A 24146-nucleotide genomic window follows, 5' to 3' on the forward strand; every position below is an offset into this window, starting at 1 on the left:
GATTCAGTTCGTCCCCTGCTCCTTGACCCTGCATCCTGCAGCCTCCTGATGGGGGAAGCGGACAGTGCCAGCTGCCTAGAGAAGGAACTAGACCACCTCAGTGGCCTCAGGCTCCTCCGGGGCATCGCAGAGGGAAGCTGGCGAGAGCTGCTTATTGCAAGGCCATTAAGCAAGCTAATGACCCATGAAGGCTCCTGGCCTCTCCCGCCGCCCTGGTCGTGCCTCCCCTGGGCTCACAGAGCCCGTTACCCAGCGACTGCCTTGTGACCGCTGTTATTGTTCCTTAGCGTGTCAGGCCCTGGTTTTCCCAGTCAGGGCCGGGGTCTCAGAGCTGCTGCTTGCCTTTTCCGGCTGAGCCAAGACTGTGCACACAGCAGGCAGTTAATAAATATTTACTTGGGAGCAAGCCCAGAAAGAGTCACCTTGGTTTCCAAGGCTCGGGAAGGGACTTGGAAGTCTGGGGACACTTGGGCAGGGGTGAGGGAGTCAGAGGGCCAGGGCAGAGCCTGGGGACATGTGTCCTACAGCCATGTTCTCACCCTTCAGTCCCCAGCAGAGGGGGTATGGGCAGCTGCCTCTGCCAGGGGGTCCCGAGTCTCCGATCTCTTCCTCCGGACCCAGGCAGCTGCTGGCATGGAGCACGAGAGGGGACAAAGGCCTGTCTGCACTCTCATCCAAACTTGGGAAGCTGGCTCCCACACGGTCTGGGGCTTACCTCACCCGCCTCACCTGGGCCCCGGTGGCAGGGGTCTCCCTGAATCCTGGCTGAGTCCTGCCCTTCAGCCTGAGGATCATGCCCAGGGGGCCTTCAGCACCGAGGACACACACCTGACCCAGTATGACACTCGGGCTCATGATGCGCGTGGGGTAGGACAGCCTTCCCTGCAGACCCGGGCGCAAAGGCTGATGCTGCTGTGGGAGAAGGCGGCCCAGAGCCTCAGACCCATAGGCAGGCTTCAGGGTGGGAGAAAGAGTGAGACGGAGGCAAAGGTGGGATGTGGTACAGCCATATTTAATTCAACCGCCAGTGAATTCTAAGGGGCCAGAGCACAGAGTACTCCTCTTGCTCTATAAAATTGGGTCCTCGAAGCAAGTCACCTCCATCCTTTCAAAGGGGATGAGTTATCTGGAAACAGCGGCAGCCCTGGCTGGGGAACAGGCGTGGGCTCTCTGTAACGTGGATGTCATGTGTGCGGCCTGGGGCTGGAAACGGCATGGGCACCCACCTTGGCCACCAAGTGGAGACAGGAGGCCTGAGGGCCGCCAGGCCAAAGGTGTTGGGGCTACCATGCGTCCTGGGGCTCAAGGTCATGCGGAGGCCTCAGGAGGGAGCACAGTTTGCAGAAGCTGGCCAGCAACGCAAACAGAAACAGCCCAGAGCATCCCGCCCCTCCCCCATGGCCCCAGCAACCCCTAAGCTGTCCTCTTAAGACATTAGGAGGCATTTCCATCACCATGACAACTAAAAACAAAAACAAAGCCCACCTTAAGGTAGAAACTTCCAATTGCCTAAAATTAGTCAGTGCAAAGTGAAGCTGAGCCCTGTGGCTGGGCCAGGAAGGCGGCCAGCCTCACACGAGCCTGCGCCTCTTGGAGTCCCTCTCCGCGTCCCCCTCCTGGGCGTCTGCCTCACAGCCGAGCGGGGACACCAGGTTCAGCAGAGGGTCCTCGGAGGCTCGTCCGAAGAGTGCCAGCAGGAGGGCCACGCCAAAGCCGGTGGCACGCTCACCCTATGGGCAAAGGGCAGGATGATGCTCTCCCAGCCCAGCCGGACCAGCTCAGCAGGCCTGCCTCTGTGGGGAGGGTCTTCGGACCGGGCGAGGGCATGGGTGGCCCTTGTCCTGCAGCCCCTCCTGCTGCCCTGCCACACTCAGGGCCAAGAATGCTCAGGCCCAACCCAGGTCTCCTCAGGGCGCGAAAGGAGCCCCAGGGTCCCGGGCCTCTTGCTGAGGATGGGCTGTCAGGGGAAGGGCCGCACACAGCAGCCACTCTGTTCCCAGGGATGAGGAGACCAGTGGTCAGGGGGGACCACAGCTCGCCGGGAGGCTGGGCCACGGGCAGTATGACCCTCGACACAGAATGTTTCCGATGAGCTCAGCCTGCAGCTTGAGCCAGAGAGGGACTCTGGATGCACGAGCGGGTGGGAGCAGCCAGGCCAGTGGGAAGCAGACTAGCTGGCCGGCCAAGGGAGCGTCCTTATAGGGGAGGGGAGGACACACACAGGGGCCTCGACTCACGGCGTGCACAGGTGCGGCGATGTCCAGGTGGACCCAGACCCCGGGCCAGTCGAAGCCGATATGTGAGGCAATGAAAAGGCCAGCACAGGAGCTGGGGCTGTTGTCCCGGTCCTGGGGGCACAGGAGGACAGGCGGTGACCCTTCCCCTCCCAGCAATGGGGTGGGGGAGAGGGGCTCCACCAAGAATGCCGTCAGGGCTGCTTCCGTGTGGGCCCACTGTGGACACCCCACACCCTCTGGACCTGCCCCGCCATCCTCAGCCATCACCCTCCCTGATGTCTGCAAGAAGGGGGTTGGGGGGAGGGACCAGTGCAGGGAGGCAGCTGAGAGGGACCTGGGACCCCAAGGGCCTTGCATGTGGGCTAAGAGGTCTGCCTCCACCCAGGGAGGCAGCCAGCGAAAGGACTGATGGGGGCAACAGACAGACGCCAGTGGGGAGGAACCCTGGTACCCACCATGGTGGACATGCTGGCAGGGAGCCCAGCGGGAGGTGCATCCCTCCTTGGGACGCCCCCCACCAGCACGGATCTGGGGCCTCGCTGGGGGGACCCTGGTCTGCAAGCTGCTGTTTCTTGGGATGACACTGCCTCCCTGAGTGCAGGGCTGAGCTTGTTCTGTACCACGGGGCGTGGGGGCCCTGCCAGACCTACCGCCACTGAGTTCTTCATGTCTGCCACGGCCGACGTGAACTCGCTGAAGTGCAGCTCAGGACAGTAGACGAGTGGGTGCACCAGGTCCCCACACTTGCGCCCGGCCTTCACGCAGGCCGCCTCCCACTCGGCGCTGTTGGTGAGCACGGCGGCATGGTACTTGCCAGTGGCGATACCCTGGGAGGTGACCCCGCGGGAGGAGACCAGAGAGAGATGGACGGAGCCGCATCGCACGGGAGGGAGGAGAGGGAAACACACAAGGCAGGAGAGGGCGGACAGGAAATGAAAAAGCCAAAAGAGAGGCAGTGAGAGGCAAACACCAGACACACGGCGGAGTGTGAGCACAGAGCTCGTGGGGGAAGGTTGCCTGGCCTGGCCCGACGTCTAGGCCTGTCTGTGGGCTCTGTGGCCTGGCCTCTCCTGGGGACCTCAGACAAGCCCCTTGGCCTCTCCCCACTTCAGTCCAGGGAGGCTCCGGCTGCACAGGGACCCACCTGCGCTCCGGTCAGTGTAGCCACGTCCAGGATGATATCAGCACCCAGGTCCTTGCAGGCATAGGACACGCCGTCCGCCAGCACCAGCCTGCCCTCAGCATCTGTGTTGTTGATTTCCACAGTCCTGGGCGGGCAGACACCCCAATCAGGACGGTACTCCTTGGGGCACTGGGAGCCAGCCCCTTTGGAACTGGAGTGACCTCCATAGAGCCCTCATCTCTGTCACTTCCCCCCACCGGGAGGCAGAGCCACCTCGTCCCCTACAGCCATGCAGTGCCAGGGACAGGCGTCAGGGCATCGGGTCAATTCCACCCGCTGCTCTCCAGCTGGGAGCTGGGGCAAGCTGCCTGGTTTCCATGCCTCGGTTTCCTCATCTGTAAGATGGGAGGACAGGATTGTGTGGGGGCATTTACACACTGCCTGGCCCTGGGTAAATGCAGGAGAGGACGCAGCTCTCAGGGTCACCCTGGGCATAGGTACCCGTGTGTGCGCGCGTGTGTGTGTCTGAGAGAGAGAGAGAGAGAGAGAGAGAGAGAGAGAGAGAGAGAGAGAGAGAGAGAGAGAGAGAGAGGACTCATCCTGCTAAAGTAGGGTGACTCCTGAATCCTGGCACCCAGTCCAGTGACAAAGGTGACCGGGCACCCCTGGGAGCAAGCAGCCTGAGGCACCTTCCCAACAGGCTTTGCCCCTGGTTGGAATGAGCAGGGTGAAATCCACCCCCTAACCAGGCATGGCTCAGTCTGGCCCTGGGAAGGAGGGGACAACAAGACCAGAGGGAGCGGGGGCTGTGACGCAGTGAGCAGAGGGGCTGGCCTTACTTTCCTGAGTACAGCAGGTGGATGTCATCGGGCCGCGTCGCATTGGGCCCCACTGCATTCTCGGCCAAGCAGAACACCGCATGCAGGTTGTCTTTGAAACCCTGGAGGGGATGTGGGCAGAGGCTCCAGTTACAGGCTGGTGGTGCTCGGAGGAGGAAGGGCAACCAGAGCTCTCTGACCCGCTGCACTCCGCAGCAGACAGACAGACAGGGCTCCAGGGAGCAGAGCTTCCCGCCACTCTCTGGCAGTCCTGGCAGCGGGCAATGAGGCCGAGGCTCACCCCATCTGGGGCATCCTGCTCTCCTCCACTGAGCCCACGAAATGCAGGAATGAGCCCAGAAGTGGGGCTGAGCTATGGGCTTGAATCCTGGCTCTGCCGCTTCCCAGGGCATGAGCCAGGCCGGTCACCCAGCCCGTGGTCAGTGTCTCCTCACGACACAGACCTGCTGAGCTCCACACTGCCTGTGAACAAGGACCTCAAAACTGGAAGAGACTACCTGCTGGGGCACTTCTCAGCCAGCCTGTCCAGATGCCAGGACAGACCCTGTGCTAGAGCAGAAACCAGGGGTGAACAGCGAAGAGGAGACAGTGCCAGCCCTGGGCGTCCTCCAATCCATCTCCCCACAGGCCAGGCCACCAACAAGCAGTAGCTGTTCCCTTGGAGAGAGCCACCCAGAAAGGCCCTATAGCTGGGCAGGGTCCCCTCACCCCTCACATCCTCTGATGAGCTCATCTACCAAGGCAGCAGGTCCTGGGGGGTGGGGGGCAGCAGGTCCTGGGGTGTGGGGGGCAGCAGGTCCTGGGGTGTGGGGGGCAGCAGGTCCTGGGGGGTGGGGGGCAGCAGGTCCTGGGGGGTGGGGGGAGCTGGCGGAAGCCGGGTGCTGCCCACGCAGGCCGGGTCTGGCCTGTGGTGCTGAGTGCCTAGCTGCTTGCTGGTGGCACTCCTCGTTAGTCTCCAGCCAGCAAGGGGGCAAGAGCAAAGGTGACTCGTGCTCCTTGGGCCACATCCCCTCCACAGGGCTCATGGGGACCTATGGCCTCTCGCTCTACTTGAGAGACCCTTGGAAGGCCCGTTTCAAATAAGGCCGTGTGGGGCAGAAGCAAGAGCCAGTCTGGCTCTGGGCCCGGCTCTGGAGGTGCTGACCCCTCGGCCCTGCTAGAAGCCCCAGCGCAGTCGGGACGCCCCGCCCCACGTGGGCCAAGGCCCTCCTTTAACGCTCCTATTTTAGGGAACAGGCTCGACCACTGAATCATGAATTAGAAACTATTTGCCAAGACCTTTTGTTTCACTAAGTTCACTGCACAGGTAGCCCCCTGCGAGGAGAGGAGGTCTTGCAGGTAGTGACAGGAAGAGCCCCGTGTCTCAGAAGAGACTCGAAGGAACCACACACGGAGGTTAGCCATCCCTACGGTGGCTTAGGGCACACCACACCTTTGTTTAAGAAACACTTTTTATGGCACTTGGAAGCCATCGGCAGGGAGGGGCTGCCTTGCATTTTTAGAACCTTTGGCCTCTGATGGGTATGGACCCCCCAGGGTGAGGCGACACACTTGTTTATCACCAAAGTGTTTCTGCCTGTGTTCCTGGGGACGAGGTGACCCCTGGCAGAAGGAGGCGGAAGGAGCTTCCCTCGCTAGAGGTCTGGCAGCCAGCTGTACCACCGCCTTTCCCTCCCCGATTGGCACTGTGCCACCCAGCCCAGAGGACAGCCCCCCTTCTGGGCCATGATGGACCCTGGACAGCCGGGTCCGCAGAGGATGAAAATGGTGATCCCAGGTCCCCTCCCAGCACAGGGGCACTCCCATGGTGTGATGGGAGGTAACTGGCCGATGCCAAGGGCCGAGCTGATGGGAAGTTGGATGATGGAAAGCTCAGATGTGGCACATGGCACCAGCTAGGCCCTCCTTCTATCATAGGACACGTCATCCCAGGTTGGAAGATAGAAAACCATGTCCCCATGGCCCAGTGAGGGCTGTTGCTGCTGTCTTCCCAGCTCAGGGACCCCCTTCCGCTGGCTTTTGGTTTCCAGCAGAGCAGGACCCTCTGCTTGAGGGTTTCCCTGTTGACAGGGGGACCTGGCTTCTATGGGGCGCCTGGGTACAGCCAAATCCATCCCTTACTCCATGGTGGACCCCCAGGAACAGGCCTCCCAGCCTGAGCTACGGACATTTGCTAGGGCCAAGTGTAGGAGCGAGTCAGTCCTGGCAAGGCCATTTCCCAGTGGTCACTAGGACACAGAGAAAGGCTGTTGGGAGGGACACGTAGGGAAACCTACGCTTGTGAGCTGGTTCAGGGCCCAGCACAGGGAGCTCCACCTGCTTGTGCTGTGGTCTCAGTTCAGGGTTCTTCACTAAACACTCATGGGGCACCTGGTATGAGCCAGGCCCTGAGCGGCCAGCAGGGGGTGACACCCTCAGGCAGGGATGACACCCAGGTAGAAGCCACACATCCAGTGAAAGGAGCCTTGATAGAAAGCAGGGAGCTCTGGGAGTTCAGGAGGAAACCAGCATGGGAGCACAGAGGAGGGAGGAAGGCCCCGAGCTGTGGAGACTCAGGAAGGCTGGGATGGGGGCCCTGGAGAGAAGGCCAGGAGGACAACAAGGACGCCGAGGGAGCCCGCGTCCCTAGGACTGCAGCGGGGGGCCCCACTCACCTGCTTGACAGCAGCTCTGAAGGCCCCCAGGACGGCCGCAGCGCCTCCACAGTCTCTCTTCATCCCCGGCATGGTGGTCTGGGGACGGCACAAAGGAGAGAGGGGTAAGTGGATGCGGACCAGCCAGCAACACTTCCCCACCTGCGCCACCTGCGCCACCTGCCCCAGCCAGACACACCAGGCCCCAGGTCGGCTCCCCAGACCCACAGGACCTGGTGCCATAGAACCCTGAAACCTCCCACTGTCAGCGGTGTGATGGCCAAAGACCAGGGGACCCTGTCACTTGAGCAGTTTTGGGGACATCCAACGGAACTTCACCAAGCAGGGGAAGGAGGAGGAAGAGGACGAGACGGTCTGCATGGGCCACAGCCAGGCTGCTGCACAGACCAGGCCGCGACCCCCGTGTCACCAGGCTGCCCAGGGAACAGGCCCCACGTCCTCAGCCTGGCATTTAAACCTGTCACTATCTAGTCTTACTGACACTTTTGTTCTTGGCTCTCTCTGCTCCTCTATGGCACTATCTTCAATGATCCGCTTGAGTTCATGTGCACTGTTCCCAAACGCCCCTGCCGCATCACCAATCCCACCCCATTGGCAAGGACACCAGTAACCCCACTACCCCACCCTCCCTCCATGGGCATCTCCTGGGTAGACGGATCTAATGTGAGGCCACTAGAAACAGAGGCACCCTCCTGCCACCGAGGGAAATGTGATTTTCTATAAATGAGTTGAGAGTGGTCACACATTTTTACATTTTATAGGCTCCCAACTCTAATCGACAAGTTCATATTTTAAATTAACTGCAGGTCAGCACATGTAAAGATTCAGGTTTGAAATGCACTGAATGATTTTTTTTTTTTTTTGAACCTTTACAGATTACAGGGGACTTGAGTTTTAATGGAAAGTATTTTTAGATATAAACTGAGCTGCTTTCACAATTAAGTCGCGTGAAAATGACCCAGCTAGCACTACGGAACATAAGCTGTCTCTTTTGACCTAAACTGTGAGAAAGCACAGGATTATTTAAATGGAAAAATGGGGCCTTGGATCTGGAATCAAACCACTCGCAAAATGGCCCATACAGAAAACAGCTTGAGATGGTCGCTGGAATTATGACTCCCCGTCACCAGCCCAGCCTCCCTACCACAAGCACAACTGCCAAACTGCCACGGTAGCCCCACAGATGGTGTACGACACCGTAGCCTCCCAGGCCCTGTCCCCAGTTCTATTAAGGAAATGAACCCAAGAGTAACACTAGGTGCGATCTGCCTTTCTCACTGGGTTGACACCTGCACCGATGGAGCACTGTCACTGGGCTGGGGGTGCAGCACGGGGCCAGATGTGGTACCCAGTGACCTGGCAGCGCCTCGCCCCGTGTCCAGCCCTCCAGGAAAGGAAAGCACTGCCGATTTCACTTGAGTTTCCTTGCTGAAGCAGTAAAATTATTAGCTTTTAAAAATCTCAACCGTTGAGTACAGCCACTGTCAATGTTCTGCGTGACGGAATGGAAGGTACTCGAAAAGCACAATGACTCCCTGACGCTCGTTGTTCAAGAACTGGGGAAGCTGGGGAAGCTGGGGAAGCTGGGGAACGGGCCTTTGAGTTGTGAGTTCATCCAGCTTCTCTTCTCATCAACGCCGTCCTTACTTGAAAGGGCGGCTGACACACGAGGGTTATTCAGACTTAGGTTTCTGGCAGCTATTTTCTCAACAATGAACAAAGTGAGCCTCTCACTTCCAGGAAAACAGCTACGTTATTTATTGCCAATGGCAAAATTTGAGCTTTCAAGCAAAACTCAGAACTTTGGAAAACTTGTATCTGCCTCCATGACAGCTTCCTAATACTCAACGACTTTTTAAATGAGATGGGTGGTGATATTAATGAATGTGATTTAAAAATATACTATATAAGGAAATGTGTCAACATTTGGAGGCTCTGCATAGCTCTGCAAGCAGTATTTTCCAACTGATCCATGCATGATATTACAAAATCATGCATTCAAGTACAAAAGTTCACTGACATTGTTTCAGATTCCACATTGTAACTAACCTGTCAGGAACCAGCACTTGTGGAGTTTTGGTGTGCTAGCAAAGAAGAAAGTCCTCAGTTATCTGAGAAGTGTACTAAAATATTTCTTCCTTTTCCACTACAAAATGAGTGAGGCGAGATTTCCGTTTTATATTTCAACTAAAAGAACACATCACAATAGACTAAATGCGGAAGCAGACACGTAATCACAGCTAGCTTCTATTAAGGCAGACACTGGAGAGATCTGCCAAAGTGTGAAGCAACACCATTCTTCTCACTAGTTATTTTTCATTTTGGAAAATTAGTTATTTTCATAAAATTATGTCATTTACATTAACATGCAATGGGTTTATATTGCTATTTTTACATGAATTAATAAGTATCATTAAAATTTCCAAGTTTTAACTTCCAGTCAGATAAATATCAACAGACATCACCTGTATAAACAAAATGTCTTCGGGACCAATACACTTAAGAGTGTAAAGTGTCCTTAGACTGATATATTTGAGGTCTGCAAGCTCACACTGATCCTGATTTGCCTTTCAAATCTTTGGAAATGGAGCTGTGATTGTTCCTGCAAAATCGGGAGCTGGGCCACCAGCAAAATGACTAATTCCCAGGAAGCCCAGCTTCTCACTCTGACCCTCCATCAAAACCAACATCAAAACAAGCATCCGACCAGTTCTACCAGCCAGAACTCAGCTGCCGCAGGGCAAGAGCTGCTGTCAAGAGTGGGGGAGCGGGGGGGCGGGGTGGCCAGCACCAGGGGAGACAGTGGGGGTTCCTTGTCTGTGGGGAACTTAAAAATGGTAATAAACCGACTAAAAGTCAGTTTGCCTGTTGTCATCACTGGTAAATTATTCCTCCTGAAAAAAAAAACACTGTTGTTGGTTGAAGTGAGTCCTAATCATATAAATGAAACCTTCAAATTGCCTATTTTAATTACTTATCCTTTTAGAAACATTATTCTAATGGATGGTAATAAACGCCAGTTACACAACTGGCCCGACCCCCGCCTTCTCTCATTCTGAGGCCCCTTCCTAACAGCTGGAGCCGGAGTCCCGCTGGCTGGCTTTGAATGGAGTGGTGTCCACAGTGCCTGCCTGCAAACAGAGGACTCAAAGTAACCCCGAGCGTGTGGTGAGCCCAGGTCTCTTTGCTTCCCTCAGTCTATGAGAACACCTGCAGTTGTGTTTCAAACGTTTTTACTCCACAGACATTTGAAAGCCCCTAGAGGCAATCTCAACGAAAGGAAGTCACGGGCAATGTCTCGATTTCTGGGGTCTGTTGGGAAATGGAATTTTTAGCAGTCTCTGTCAAGCGATCCTGCAGCTAAAGACTTTTCCTGAGTGCGTATCCGTTGCTTCGCGTGATAGAAACTCCTCAAAGTTAAAATTAATGGTGTTTTTGGATCGACTATGAGTGAAGACAGACTGACAAATCTGGTACCTCTATCCAGTGAATATAAAGATGTAAAGATCAATTGTGATAAAATCATTGACAAATCTTCAGAAGGTAGGCCTGAAAACAAACGATAACGCTAACATTCATTACCACAACAGACCAATATGGAGGCATAAGATGTTTCTATTAAAAAACTTACATTAATGCTCTTTACAAGTATGGATCAATTACTGTTTTCTTTATTTGTACTGTAATATTTAATTCCAAATTTGTACTGGCATAATATGTATGCAACTCAATATAAGAGAACGCTCTATCAGTTAATTCATATTGGTGTTTGTTTTTTTAAACCTTTGTTATTATTAGTTTCATTTCCTGATTAGTCCTGAAAATAATTTTGTCGTTTAGAGGAGGAGGGGTGTCAAAAAGATAGATAAGATCATCCACTGTAGCTACCAAATACACTAGACAGGCTGGAAGTACAGAAAATAGTACAATCCCTACCATAAATAGCAACTGACATTGGGGTTTAATGTCAGAGAGGCGACAGGGCGTGGTGGGACCTGCGGCAAACCGGAGTATGTGGAGGCTATGTTCCCAGGGGCAGCCACCACTCAGCGCCAGCAGAATGCTGCCAGGTGGGAACGTAGGCCCAGCATTGCCAGAGCTGTTGAGTTTACAAAAGGTCAAAAAATCCAGTCTTTTGTGAGAATTCTTCCTGTTCTTAAATGTTGGTAACTAATTCAAATTTTAAAATACCATTAGTGCCAACAAGACACATCTGTGAGCCATGCAGGCTACTAGTTTTCAGCGTGTATTCTGTATAAGCTTAGCACGTGCTTTCCCTTCTAAAACTTTCTCTCTGGGCTGGTTGCTTCTCTTCCGATTTCCTGCGGCACAAATTTCACGTATCAGCTCTTTCTGAGTCCCTCTCAGGTTTGCCCCTCGGAGCCCAGCTTGGTGCCCAGGGGCTGCTCCACACAAGTATGTGTGATGAGCAGATGAAGACTGGTACCACTGAAACAGGACCCGGTTGGGACCTCCACAAAAGAGGCCTCGCCTCTCCCTGCCCTAGAGCTAAACAATTGAAAACCCCCCTCCTTGCGGTTTGAGCTTGAAATGTCCCCCGTCCAGTTCCGTGCTTTAAATAATTACGCTGAAACTTGTGCTTGTCTATGATCACGATACCCCTTGTCCACTGATCACAATCTCGATGGCCTAGCATTCTTTCCAGGTCACTGTCATGACTGCTCCTGGTTGATGACCACGTTGGAGCCACACCGCCTGAGGGAAGACTCCATGCAGACCCTGGACATATCACGTAGGCTCTGAAGGAATGTCCAGATTTCCCCTTAAATATCCCAGGCTGGTCTGAGAATGTGAAGGCAGTGTTTGGAGGTGTCAACCCGCTGCCTTCTCAGACCACCGGTGCTCTGATAATAAACGCTTATTCTATGACCCAACTCCTGGGTGGCTCTATTGGCTGAGCAGCGCGGGCAGCAGGAGCCCCGGATTCGTTTAGCCTCCGGTTTCACCATCACTCCTATTCCTGGTACCAACAGAGTTCCTGGTGCTGGGTATGGAGGAGGGCAGGCCGCTCAGAGGCAGACCAATGAAGCGGGCACAGACGGGCATCCTTAAGGACCTGTCCTCCTGAGACATGGGACTTCAAAGGCCACCCATAGGAGAGGCTTCTGGGACTGCAGCCTCACAGCCATGCTCCCAGGCAGCTTGCTTTGGGTCCAAGTTCCCCTTACTTTACCCCAGATGCCTGCTTTCTGAGTGGTCTGTGTGGACCACGCCCGAACATTGTCTCCCCAGAAACCAGGATAGCCGTGGTTCCTTGAACCCTGCCTCCCTGGGTTCTGTTTTCCTGCCCTTTCATCATTTCTGCGGCTTTTTTCTAGATCTTATCCAGCTTTTTTGTTTTCTAGATGCTTCCAGCTTTTTTCACCCCATTTGAAGGGTGAAATCGTCTCCCTCTCAGGAGGGGAATCAGCCCCATTGACTCTCTTCCTGAACTCTGTGACCCAGAGGTATGCCCCAGCTCCGAGCGCCCAGGAACCTGGCCGCCTTCCTCCAACACCTGAGAGCTCAGGAGCCTGCCCAGAGCCCTGCACCCCAGGACCTCACCTTCCCTTTGATGCTGAGACCCCCGGTGTCGTAGACGATCCCTTTGCCCACCCACGCAATGGTCTGGGTGGCTCCATCTGGGGTGTGGCTGAGGACTGCCAGAGCTGGGGGGTGGAGGGCAGCTTTGCCAACGCCATAGATCCCTAAGGGAAGCACAGGTAGGGGTCTGTTAGGCTCGGGTTGCACTGAGCAAAGGACTCTCAGCAGCCCCCCAGAAACACCAGCTTCCCCCCACCCCCCAGGAAATGTCATCTGGCTTTGGGCAATTTCTCCTGGAGAGCTGAGCTATCCAAGCTCAAGCTCCCAGCCCCCTTTCTTGCCCCCCCCCACCAGCGGGGGGGATGAGGAATGCAAATTAGTTCCAAAGCTCTGGGACTGTAAATGCATTCTATGTGAAGCATTGTTAGGCAAGAAAACCCACTGAGAAAAAAATATTGTATCATTCCCAGAAAGAAATGAACAGGATTGCAGAATGAAATGATTTTTGGATAATGCTTCAAGGTCGCCCCAGCCCACGCTCGCTCTCCCTTCCCTGAACCCTCCGTGTACTCAGAAGTGCATCACCCTCTCCAAGCTCACTCCAGCCACAGCCTCACTGTTCATTTTATGCCCCATCTTCTCAAGAAAAGCGTGGCCTGCTGTGGCAGAGTCCATGTCCCAGGTTCCCCAATAACTGAACTGAACAGTAATCACAGCAACCAAAACAAGAGCCAATAATGGCTGCCTGACCAACTCCTACTGATCCTGTAAGACCCACTGCAAAGGATGCCTCCTCTGGGAAGCCTTCCCTGGCAGGACTGGCCTCTCCTTCCACTTGTAATTGGTTTGTGTGTCTGTGGCAGGCTCCTCTAAGATGGCCCCTGATCAGGGCATTCATATTCATGACCATACAGACTCCCCATAAGTGTGGGCGGGACCCTATGACTCAGCTCTTCTGGATAAGGCAGAAGTGATGAGATACCACTTCCAAGATTAGGTTCCAAAAATGACCTTGCCTCTACCTTGCTCGCTTGCTTTTTCTCGCTCTCACTCAGAGACCTCACCCCAGGGATGCAGCTACCACACGTTGTGAGCCACTGAAGGAGCGGCCCACATGACAAAGGATAGCCTGTGGGCGCCTGAGGCCTGCTGGCAGCACATGAGTGAGCCTTGCCGGGAGCACAGCACCGGCCCCTGGCGAGCCTTCAGATGGCTGCAGCCCAGATCAACACCTCGATGGCAGCCTGGGCCCGGCACCCAGCTAAGCCAGGCCTGACTCCCCACCCACAGAACTATGGTATTATGAGTGTGCGTGGCTTTGAGCGGCTGCCCGCTGGGGTCAATTGTTTTGCAGCCATGGATAACACATACAATGACCCTCCCCCACCAGTCTGAAAGCACGTTGCCCCAGTTGTCAATGTACCTCCAGTGTCCAGGGAGTGTAATCAGGGAATGTGCAGGGCATGACGGCTTTGCTATGAGAGTATCTTAGGGGAAAGTATTCCAGATAGAGACAGCCTAGTACACGGCTCTGATACGGACGTAAACTTGTGTATTCGAGGAACAGAAAGTCCCTGCTGAGGTGGCCCACAGAGCCAGGACAGCAGCACGTGAGGAGGCAGGAGAGGGAGCGGGTTGGGGAAGGACTTGGATTCTACGGCTTCCAAATGTGAATCAGAATCTGAACCACTGCCTCCTTTCTCCCCCAGAGACAGTCTGCTTCCCAGGATCTGGTCTCGGGGTTGGACACTAACCAGCTTCTTTCAGGATGAAGCTTGGGACAACACACAATGTGGCCCACTGCCTTTCTGCCACCCAAGGTACCCTGGACTGTGCCCTGAGGCCATGACCTGCAAGGACCAGGCTCCCACTCACCTCCAAATCCTCTTGTCTTCAGCTCCTCATCCCGGATGATGGTTGGGGCGATCCCCAGATCTTTTCCAACTTTCTTAATCTCCTGGATGTGTTCATGGAAAAAACAACACCACAAGGACACGTGAAGAAGGCTTAAATTGAGGCGAGGCCCCGGCTCCGGGCCAGCGATGAGCCGAGGGCTGCACGGCGGGAGAGGGACCAGGTTTGCGAGCCAGCGGCTCCGACTCCCTTGGCTTTGAGTGTGATTAAACCCAGGAGAGAAGGCTCGGCCTCCAAACTCTGCAATTTCCTGCAGCTCAGGGCTGGAGTCCTGCAGAGGGGCCTTCACGGGGGGCTCTGGCCTGCTCTACCCTTGGCCGAGGCCTGATGGCCCCTTGGAGCTGGGTGGACAGCAGGCCTTTGTCCACACAGCCCCAGGCTGCCCCATACAAGGGGCAGAGGCTATGAACACTGGCCCCCTCCCACCCCCACCTTTCCTCTGACCCTCCTTGGGGTCTATGACACTTCTTCCATCCTGGTCCCACCCGCTGGCAGGACCCCCAGAGCCACGCACCTCGAGGAAAGTGTCTGTATTCATCTCATTGCAGGGTGTGTCCACAATGCGGGCGGCCAGCCGTATGCCTTCTGTGGCACTTGCTAAGCACTAGAAAACAAACCACAGGCTGTCACTGGGGTCCTGGGACCCGGTGGGAGGGGGCTGCCCTCCTCAGCTGTTCCCCACCAGAGGCACACATCGCCTGGGGGAGGTTGTGGGACTGCTGACAGGACAGTGAGGGGCAGGTGGAGGGGGAAGCAAGAGTCACACCTCCTGCTCTCACTCTCTGGGGACTGAGACCCACAGTGACCTACAGAAGTTTGCACCCCGCCGCCAGAATTTTAGTGACCCTTCAGCCTGCCGTCCCGACCTGGTATAAGTGGGCCCACCTTACTTTCCAAGCCTCACCTCCTGCTGCTCTCTTCCCAGCGGCAGGTGGCCCTTGTGCCTGGCCCAGGAGACGTCCTTGGCACTCCTACCTCTGGCCTCTGCCCAAATCCCCACACCCCCTCTCAGGGGGAGGTGCTGCCTCTATGAGGACTGAGTGCCTGAGTCTCCGCAGACCCACACGTATTGGGAGGCCTTTGGTTGTCATGAGGGTGGGGCCCCATAACGGGACCAGCGTCCTCACAAGAGGAAGAGACCAGAGCACTCTCTCCGCCCTGTGAGGACACAGCGAGAAGGTGGCCGTCTGAAAGCCACGGAGCCCTCACCAGAACCCACCCTGACCTCGGACTTCCAGCCTCTGGCACTGTGAGAAGTAAATGTCTGTTGCCTAAGCCACCCACCTATGGGGTTTTCTTAGGGCGGCCTAAGCTGACCAGTCCACCCTCCCTTCTTCTGTCGCCAAGATCCCAGCCATCCTTTGAGGCACTTCTCCAAGGCCATATCCTCCAGGTCTCCGGACCCTCCCAAGGGAGTAAAAGCACTTTGCATTCTGAGCCACTGGCCCACTGGCCAGGTAGCCGCCCTCCGGCTTGTCAGGGGCATTTTTCTGACTTGAGCCCCATGTGAGCGTGTCATCGATCCCGACCACCCTGGTTTATCTGGTCATCTGAGATGACACTGCTCTAGGCACAGGGCACGAGGGAGAAAACGGGCAGACCCTCCCTCGTGCACCTCACACTTCAACCCGGCACCCAGAAGGGAGCAGGAGCCTGTTGCCGGCCACCACGGGTGCTTTGGAAAAGGGCACATGCACGCTTGCAGACTCATCCCAGAAACTGTCTGCCCCCCACCCCCGGCTTTTCTGCAAGGAACTGCCATCCTATTTTTGCTTCAGCCCTGACCTGGAAGTTTACTGCCTTCTCGTTTGTCTCTGCCCCACCACCTACCCCCAAGCTTCAGACAGGCTGGCCCTGCTGCTCTTCCCAGCCCACGGGGAAGAGGTGACATTAAGAGAAAAGTGGCACAGGTTTAGCAGGGGTGCAGACAGCACCAAGTTGATCATCACTTCTTCTGGTCCCACGGTGTCAGGGAGGGCAGCTCTGGGTCGATGACACCAGCCCCACCACCTCCCAGGCCCTGTCCAATTGCTGCGACAGCTCTGCCTGTCCCGAGGCAATTAAACCCCAACGCCTCAAAGAAAGAGACGCAGGACTTGACAGCTCGGATATGAAATGTGCCCGTGGGGTCCCGCCACCTGTCAGCGGGCTCTACCCTGGAAGGGCAAGGGTCCCCAGCTGTGGGTGTCACAGAGACCCGTTGCTCATCTCTGACGCAGCCCAGGGCCGCTGCCTGGGAAGTGTGTCAGTGCCCTGAGACTTATCTCGACGGAGGCCAGGTGCTTGCCACGCTGACCTCCAGTGAACACGCTCCCCGACCCAGCTCGTGCGGGTTCGAGGGCAGAGAGTGTGTGGGAGCCGGAGGAGGCTCCCAAGGTCCCATCACCACCGCGGAGCCATGCGGCCTTGGGGAAGAGCTTGTGCCCCGTCACACCTGTTTCCTCATCACAAAAGCAGGATCACTCATTCATTCCATCCATGCTTATGTGAGCACCTACTTTGTACCAGACTCCATGCTAGACTCAGAATCCAAAGACACCCCAGGGAATGAAGTCCAGCAGAGATCACAACACACCCTTCCATCCAATGCTAGAGAAGGGTGACAGGCCGCAGGGATCTGGAGGGGACCAGGATGTAGATGGGGGCTGAGGAGGGCCCCATGGTGAAGAAAAGGCCACACGGGTGTCAGAACCTCATGTGCCCATGATCTAAGAGCCAGCGGCCATGGTTAAAACTTGGCTCTGCCCCTTACTGACGTGGCCCAGAAAGTCACTCAATGTCTCTGAGCCTCAGTTTGCTCAAGTCTAAAATGGGAATAATAATAATAATAAGACCCACCTCACAGGGCAGCTGTGAGAATTAAGTAAACGGGTCCATGAGTGTACACACGTGCGCTCACACCAGGGCCTGATACCCGACAAGCACTCGGAAAACGCTGGCCCTCACTTCGTCAGGCAATGGGAAGGGGGAACTACAGGAAGGGCCTCTGGAGGCAGCAAGACCAGCTCAGCGGCGTCTGCAGGGCCCAAGAAAGCAGTGGGTGTGGGTGGGGCAGCTGGAAGCAGTGGCCCAGTGCTGGGACCAGGTCCCTGCCCTCTGGGAGCTCCCATTCCAGCATGGGGCACAGGAGCCAAACAAAGATGTACAGTGTCGGCTGGGGATGGTACTCAGCTGGCAGAGAGCCTGACGGTGTGGAAAGGGCCATGTCAGCCGGGAGGGCCAGGTCTCCCTGGGGAAGGGATGTGGGCAGAAGCCAGAAGGGAACCTGACATTCGCTCCATAAAAGGACTTCTAAACTGGAAATCACTTCCGGCCTTGCCTCAAAAGGGTTATTCTGAGGAGCAAATGAAATAACGTGTAAAAGTTCGCCATAAGGGGAACATAATATATATACGGATGGGATTATTAGCATTAAAACATGAAAGCGCCTGGCACTACTTAGGTACTCAATAAACACTGGCTGAACAGAACCGAATCCTGACAACAAAGACCACCCTGAGGGAGAGGGAGCATGCAGCCCAGTTTGGAAAGGCCTCTGGGGCCTTCTCAGGAATTACAGCAGCCATCTCGTCTTCCCCAACACGGGAGAGGGAGCCTTCCAGACACCCCTCCTGGCGGCCCAGCTCATGGGGGCCCTGGGACACGGTCTGAACGTCCAGACACCCACTTGCAAAGTGGACACTTCCACAGGCCCGTTGTCTTGTCCCACCAGGAAAAACTCCACAGTGACCGTCTTCTTCTCTGGGCGCCGCGAAGCCCCTGAGCGGTGGGTGAACAGAGGGAAGGCGCGGGCCAGGGCACAGGCGGAGGCGAAGGCGTCAGCCCGCTCACAGACCATCTGCAGCACAGAGAAGCAGAGTTGTGAGGAGAGGTGCAGGGGGCAGGACACAGGGCCCACCCGGGTGCTGCGATTGGAAGTGCTGGGGCTCACAGCTGGGTCAGAGGCCACCATGACAATTTGGACACAGAAGCCCCAACCAAACCATCACTCCGGGGGCCTTCCCCCAAACCACTGTCTCGCGACGTAAGAAAACACTGGCCACCAAGACAGGAAAGCAGGACATGGAGGGATGAACAGTAGACCCGTCTGGGTCTGAGTCTCAGATTTGCCACCAAAACTGATCTGGGAAGGCTTAGTCTCTCTGACCTCAGTTTCCCCGTCTGTAAAGCAGGGGTCACAACGTCAGGTGTGGCAGCCAGTGAGCTACTATGGGCCAGAGTGCTCTGCGGTCACCATGGCTGAGCTAGGGAGATACAAGGGCCCTGCTGGAGGAGCCTCTTCTCTGGGAGGCACTCACCACAATGCAACGATGAGTTCCGGGCGGCAGGCAGGTCCGCACAAGTCGGGTGACGAAGTGCGCGGCCGAGGGGCTGTTGTGCCGGCTCACCCGGGAGGGCAGGGCGGCCACGGTCGCATAGTTCAGGTAGAGGGGACAGCTGTCCGTGGGGTTGGGGTTGAGCGTGCTTAGAGCGGCCTGCCAGAGCTGGATCAGAAGGGGAGAGACAAAGACAGACACCAGACTTCAGACAGTCCGCATGCCAGGAGCCTGGTCACTGTGTGTGGACACTTGCATTGTTAAAGGGCACTTTTGCAGCTTCCCCGAGGGCCCCACCACCCATAATTAAGATGTCACATCTCACTAGAGCTAAGTGTGTCTGTGTCTGTAGGCACAATTCCACCCTTGTGGGGTTAAGCAGGTGGGATTTATTAAAAAGCCAATCTGGGGGCTGCTTTGCTTCAAACGCTGGAAACCCACATGGGGGGACCCAGCCAGGTGCCACTGAAAGGGGGGCAGGTGGGCACTGCCAAGGGGTCAGGCCCGCCGGCAGGGCTGCCAGGGTACGGCCCCTCGAGGCAGTTCTTCCGAGGCGGTCACATCTGCCAAGTCTCCCAGGAGCGCGGCCCGGGCGCGGGCGGGGCTGGGCGGGAGCCTGCTCTGCTGGTTGTAACGAGGCGGGCGGCCCGGGCCTGGGAGGCCGGCCTGGCCTTGCGCGCCCCGGCGGCGGGCGGGGGGCTCGGGGCGGCCGAGGCGGGGCCTCCGCGGCCTCCCCGCCGGCCCGACCCCGCCCGTCCTCCGCTCGCCGGCGGGGCGGCGCATGGCGGCGGCGCGGCCCGCTCACCTCCTCGGTGACCCGGGGCTGCAGCTTCCCGCGGACGTGGCTCCAGGGCACGCGGTGCAGGTGGTGCAGCTGCCCGAGCAGCAGCAGCGGCCGGCTCTGCGGGTCCGCGTCCCCGGCGCTCGCCTGGAACTGCAGCCCCACGTTCGCCATCTTCGCCGGCCCGCGCCCCTCGCCCCGGACGCCGCGCCCGCTCCGCTCGGGCTCCCGCTCCGGCCGGGCCTCGGCGCCGCCCCGGCCCTGCCCGGCTGCCCGGCCCCGCCTCCCCCGCCGCTCCGGGCCGCTCGCGAGACGTGCAGGGCCCGCCCGGGGCGCGAGGGGGCGCGAGGGGCGGAGGGCAGGGCCGGCCGGGCGGCCCGACCGAGCAGGCCCCAAAGTCCCGGGCAGGCCCCGACCCACAGGCCTTGACCCTGGGTCGGCTCCAAACTCTGAGCAGGCCCCAAACTCCAGGCAGGCCCCAAACTCTGGGCAGGCCCTGACCTACAAGCCTTGACCCTGGGTAGGCTCCAAACTCTGTACAGGCCCCAAACTCTGGGCAGGCCCCCAAGTGGGTCCTGCCCTCAAAAGAAGGAAACACAGCTCTCCAGACAGCCTTCCTGGCACGAGGCCCTGGCCAGCAGGCCACCAGCAGACCCCTGAGTAGGCTCAGGCCAACCTCAAGTCCACCCCAGCAGTTCCCACCAGTCCAGAGTCTAGATGAGCTGTAAGTAGGCGTGGCCTCAACGGGAGCAGGTCCCCTAGTGGTCTCTGAGCAGCTTGTGGCAGTTGTCAGGGACCCCACACTGGCAGGGCTGCCTGACCACACCAGCAGCCTCTGTCAGGTTTGGATTGGCATAGTGTGTTAGGGATTTATGCCAGCTCCAAGTTGTATAAGGCCCCACTGCCTGGCATGCTGGGTAGTGTCAAGTCTCTTCCTTGACATTTCTCAGACCCCTACTCTTTGCCAGGCACTGCCCTGGAAGTGAGAGGTGTGTCAGGGACATGGGTTCCCATCCAGGTTGCTGCTTCTGGGATGGCCACTTACAAATCCAGGCATCGCCTTAATGGGTGGGCGACCCTTCCCCAGCCCACCCCTTTGCAGGGTCATCTGGCAACAGCGTGAGCAAGCTGCCCCTGCAGCCTCCCAGGCCACTTAGGGAGAGAGAAGTGTGGCCGGAAAGTGTCAGGGACATTTGGCGGATGGTGGGTATGCCATTGGCGAGGCTCCTGGCTCCTGCTGTGGCTCAGATAGAAGGTTCAGGGAGTGATGACCCAGTCGTGGAAGCTCTACCCAAGAGTCATTTAAAAAGAAAATCTGTTATCCCATCCTGTCCACGGCCCAATTGTTCTAGGGTCTTTGGCTGACACCCCTCTCTGTTACCTCTAGCTATTTCCATGCACCGCTCCTCTCACTGAGTTTCCTCTTCACGACCAATCTTTAAAATAGCAAAGCCAACTCCCCAGTGTGGCATCCAAGGCTTCCAGCCCCACCTCCCTGCACATCTCCCCCACTCCCTGGCTTGCAAAGTAGCCACAAGCCACTTTCATCTTCCCTGTCGCCTCCCTCCCTCCGAAGTTTTGAGCCCTGGTCCTTGGAAACACCCACTAGGTGAAGAGCGTTGGCATTCTGAAAGCAGGGCTTCTTGCCTGCTTTTTCCTCTCGTACATGGCACAGAGCAGGTGCTCAGAAAATAGTTGCTGAATGAGTGAAATGAATTCCTTTAAAACCCTCCGCTTTCTGAACATGAACGTTGATGCTAATTGGATCTTATTTTCTTCAAAAGATTCTTACAGTGGCTGAATGTTTTCACACATTTGTAAAGGGTATGAAAAACACGTATGAAGATCTCCCTCTTTTCTGTTTGCAAACGTATTGCAGGCAAGTGCAGGGTTTTCTAGCAGGGGCCGAAGTAGTGGGGAAGCTCCCTAGATAAGGGATGTGAAGCTGTGCCTGATGCATGAAATAGGACTTCCACAGGCAAACAAGACAGGGGGAGGTATCCAGGGGGAGACAGGCCCAGGAAGAAAGCACAGGCCCAGGCCCAGAGTGTCCACATGGTTCTGAAGCCAGTGTGAGAACAGAGAATGGGAGAAAGTGGGTGATGGTGGTGAGTTGGGGAGTCTGAGTCCCTCCCTAGACTTCAGCAAACTGAGGCAGGATCCAAGAAACGTCTTGGAAAGCAGGATCCTGGAAGTTCTGTGTACAGGGATTTGGAAGGGGAAGGAAACTGTCAGTGGTGAGATGATTTTGGAGGACTTTCCTTTTAGATGGCCCCAAGAAAGGATGAACGAGATGATTCAATTCAATCACATTTATTGAACACTTATTCCATACAAAGCAAGAGAAAATGGTAGATGCTTGTTAGAAGCAGATATTACGGATTCTGGTTTTAAGCCATCCCTGAATTGAAGAAGTCCAAACTAAACAGAACGTTGAGGAATTATTCCACTTTAGATGCCTGCCAGTTTCCTCAAGATGTGGCCTGTGACAGATACAAACATCTTCCAGGAAAGTGTTTTCCCCTTTTCACTGCACTTTACAGACTTCAACACAAATAAGACAGGCAGCACTTCGTTTAGATAAAATTTTATAAAGGTATTAATCCACAGATTCGTATATATTTCACTGTCAATGAAAAATTCACCTCAATTTAAAAAAAAAGAAAGAAAACTTAAAACAACTCACCAGATCTCTAATGCAATCCAAGAAGTAACTTAGGTTTCTTTGCGGCTTGAGACTCTTTCCAGACTGAACTGGGTGTTCAGACTTACTTTAGGAATTGAGGAAAAAACTAAAAACTTCTGGAAGAAATCAGAATCAAGTTTCCAGGATTTATTAGGAAGTTCTGGGGCACAATGCATAGTCTAGACACATTTCTGAAATCACAGCATGTACCGTGGCCCTAGGTGTATGAGCTACTCTTATACCGTCGCTGCGTGCTGGAGTTCACCTGTATAAAAATCCCCCAGTGCCCGCTTAGACGCAACTGATCACTGTGAGTTCCCAGATTCCATCACATCTGATGTGAGAAGGAAACCCTGGTCCCCTGGGAACACTTGTTTCATCTTTCTGGTGTTTCCATTCATTCATTCAACATCTATTTATTGAGTATCAGTTCTGAAGAGTTCCAGGCTGGGTCAGACTGTGTGTGTGTGTGTGTGTGTGTGTGTGTGTGTGTGTGTAGAGGTGGGAGCAAACGCAGCAGGAAAACCCAGAAACGCAGTCACTGGGAGCTGACTGGGTTTGGAGGCGATACTGGAGTTTGGTCTTGAGGGTGGGCTGTGTGCCAGGCAGCTTGATCCTTGACAGGGCCCCAGATACTAAAGGGCATGGTCCATTCCGGAACCGGCAAAAGCCTGTTGGCTGTCCATTACGTGAATGTGAGATATATGCTGAGCCATGGAGTTTGGACTTGACCTTGTGGGCAACGGAAAGCCTGGGGAAGTGCCTCAGTCAGGACTAACGTGAAATAAAGGTGGGGCTCATTCCTGGTTGAGAATGATCTGCTACTTCACGCGCCCAGAGGAAGCAGTAGGCGGTTAAGCTCCAACCACCATCCTCCTCGTCCTACAGCAGCTGGTCTGGAAGTGAGCCCCTGTCCGGCCAAGATGGCAGAGACATTTGCATGACTCCCTGACGCTGCCTGTGCTGTGTATGTTTGCTTCCCTCACCACGGCTGGACATCAGAGAGTGCCTCAGTCAGACTGTAAATATTGTGTCGGACACACCAATTAGATTTGTACTCAATGTTCCCCGAAGGATTGAAAATGAACTAACTGCCATGAAAATCACATTTCTCTAGATGCTTAAAAAAAAATGCATTAACTTATGGAAAAGTTGAAAAACCAGTACGATGAACACTGGTATATCCTTTACCTATATTCATATATGTGTCTGCATGTATTTTTCTTTTGCAGCATTTAAAGCTCCTTGCATACACTTAACCCTAAATACCTCAGAGTGTATTTCTTGGGGACAAGGACACTGGCCCACAGTCACAATAATATCCTGATCACACCCATAGAAATGTATTAGTGAAGCAATGCTGTTACTTAATACACAGTCCACACTGGAATCTCTTTAATTGTTCCCAAAATGTCCTTCATGGGGTTTCCTTTCAGAATCCAAATGAAGATCAGCATTCCACTTGGCTGTCAAGTGCCTTTTCTCTCCTTTAATCCAGAACAGTCCCTGCCTTTGTCTTTCCTGCCGTTGAAATGTCTCCTGGAGGGCCCCACAGTCCCCACTCGCCTGCTTGTTTTCTTATGATTAGATCCGGGTTAAATGGTTTCGGCAACAATATGCATTGTTTCCCGTGGCACCTCATCAGGAGCCATGTGGCCTGGTAAGCGTCTCTTTACCTGCCAAGGCTGGTGACTTGGTGTATGCAGAGTGTGCAGTATCTCTTCATGGTAGGCATATTTCCCCTTTATAATTAGTAGAATTAAAATCAGTTTCCTCTCTATCATGTGTGGAGTGACACACTGAGACTGTCAGGATGTGCGGTTTCCTGACAACCTTCCCCCCAGTGGCCTTTGTATCCAATGATGGTCGCTACCTGAATGGAGCGCTGGTGGCAGCGTGCTGATTTGCTAACTCTCCCATTCCTTCTACACTTGGCACGTGCTATTCCTGGGTACAGAAGACCTCCCTGCCTCCGCCCTCCGGGACTGGCTGCCTAATTTGTGGGGTCCAGTGCAAAAATGAAGATGCAGAACTTCATTTTCAAGAAAGAAT

General features: G+C 55.4%; 1 protein-coding gene across 1 annotated transcript; it reads right to left on the bottom strand.

Annotated features, from left to right (window-relative positions):
* Nucleotides 1-991: 991 nt before the first annotated feature.
* Nucleotides 992-20121, bottom strand: NPEPL1 (aminopeptidase like 1). The gene is made up of 12 exons (XM_088789061.1): nt 19433-20121; nt 18610-18795; nt 17979-18149; nt 14826-14915; nt 14273-14354; nt 12419-12561; nt 6854-6931; nt 4200-4300; nt 3382-3505; nt 2888-3064; nt 2238-2348; nt 992-1730 (listed from the first exon to the last, which is right to left on the bottom strand). Exons 1-12 carry the CDS (start codon nt 19580-19582, stop codon nt 1572-1574), a joined length of 1572 nt encoding a protein of 523 aa, XP_088645187.1. The 5' UTR covers nt 19583-20121; the 3' UTR covers nt 992-1571.
* Between the last annotated feature and the right edge of the window lie 4025 nt (nt 20122-24146).

The sequence above is a fragment of the Rhinolophus sinicus genome, chromosome 13 (genome assembly GCF_057876585.1).
Source record: "Rhinolophus sinicus isolate RSI-liver-muscle chromosome 13, RSI-T2T, whole genome shotgun sequence".
Taxonomy (NCBI): domain Eukaryota; kingdom Metazoa; phylum Chordata; class Mammalia; order Chiroptera; family Rhinolophidae; genus Rhinolophus; species Rhinolophus sinicus.

Bases quoted from the DNA above. Each gene is read 5' to 3' on its own strand.
- NPEPL1 (XM_088789061.1), bottom strand. From the start codon at position 19,582: ATGGCGAACGTGGGGCTGCAGTTCCAGGCGAGCGCCGGGGACGCGGAC. The intron at 14,355-14,825 runs GTGCGTGGCTCT...GAACACATCCAG, and splicing joins ATACAGACACTTTCCTCGAG to GAGATTAAGAAAGTTGGAAA. The intron at 3,506-4,199 runs GTAAGGCCAGCC...CTGCCCGCCCAG, and splicing joins CACCTGCTGTACTCAGGAAA to GACTGTGGAAATCAACAACA.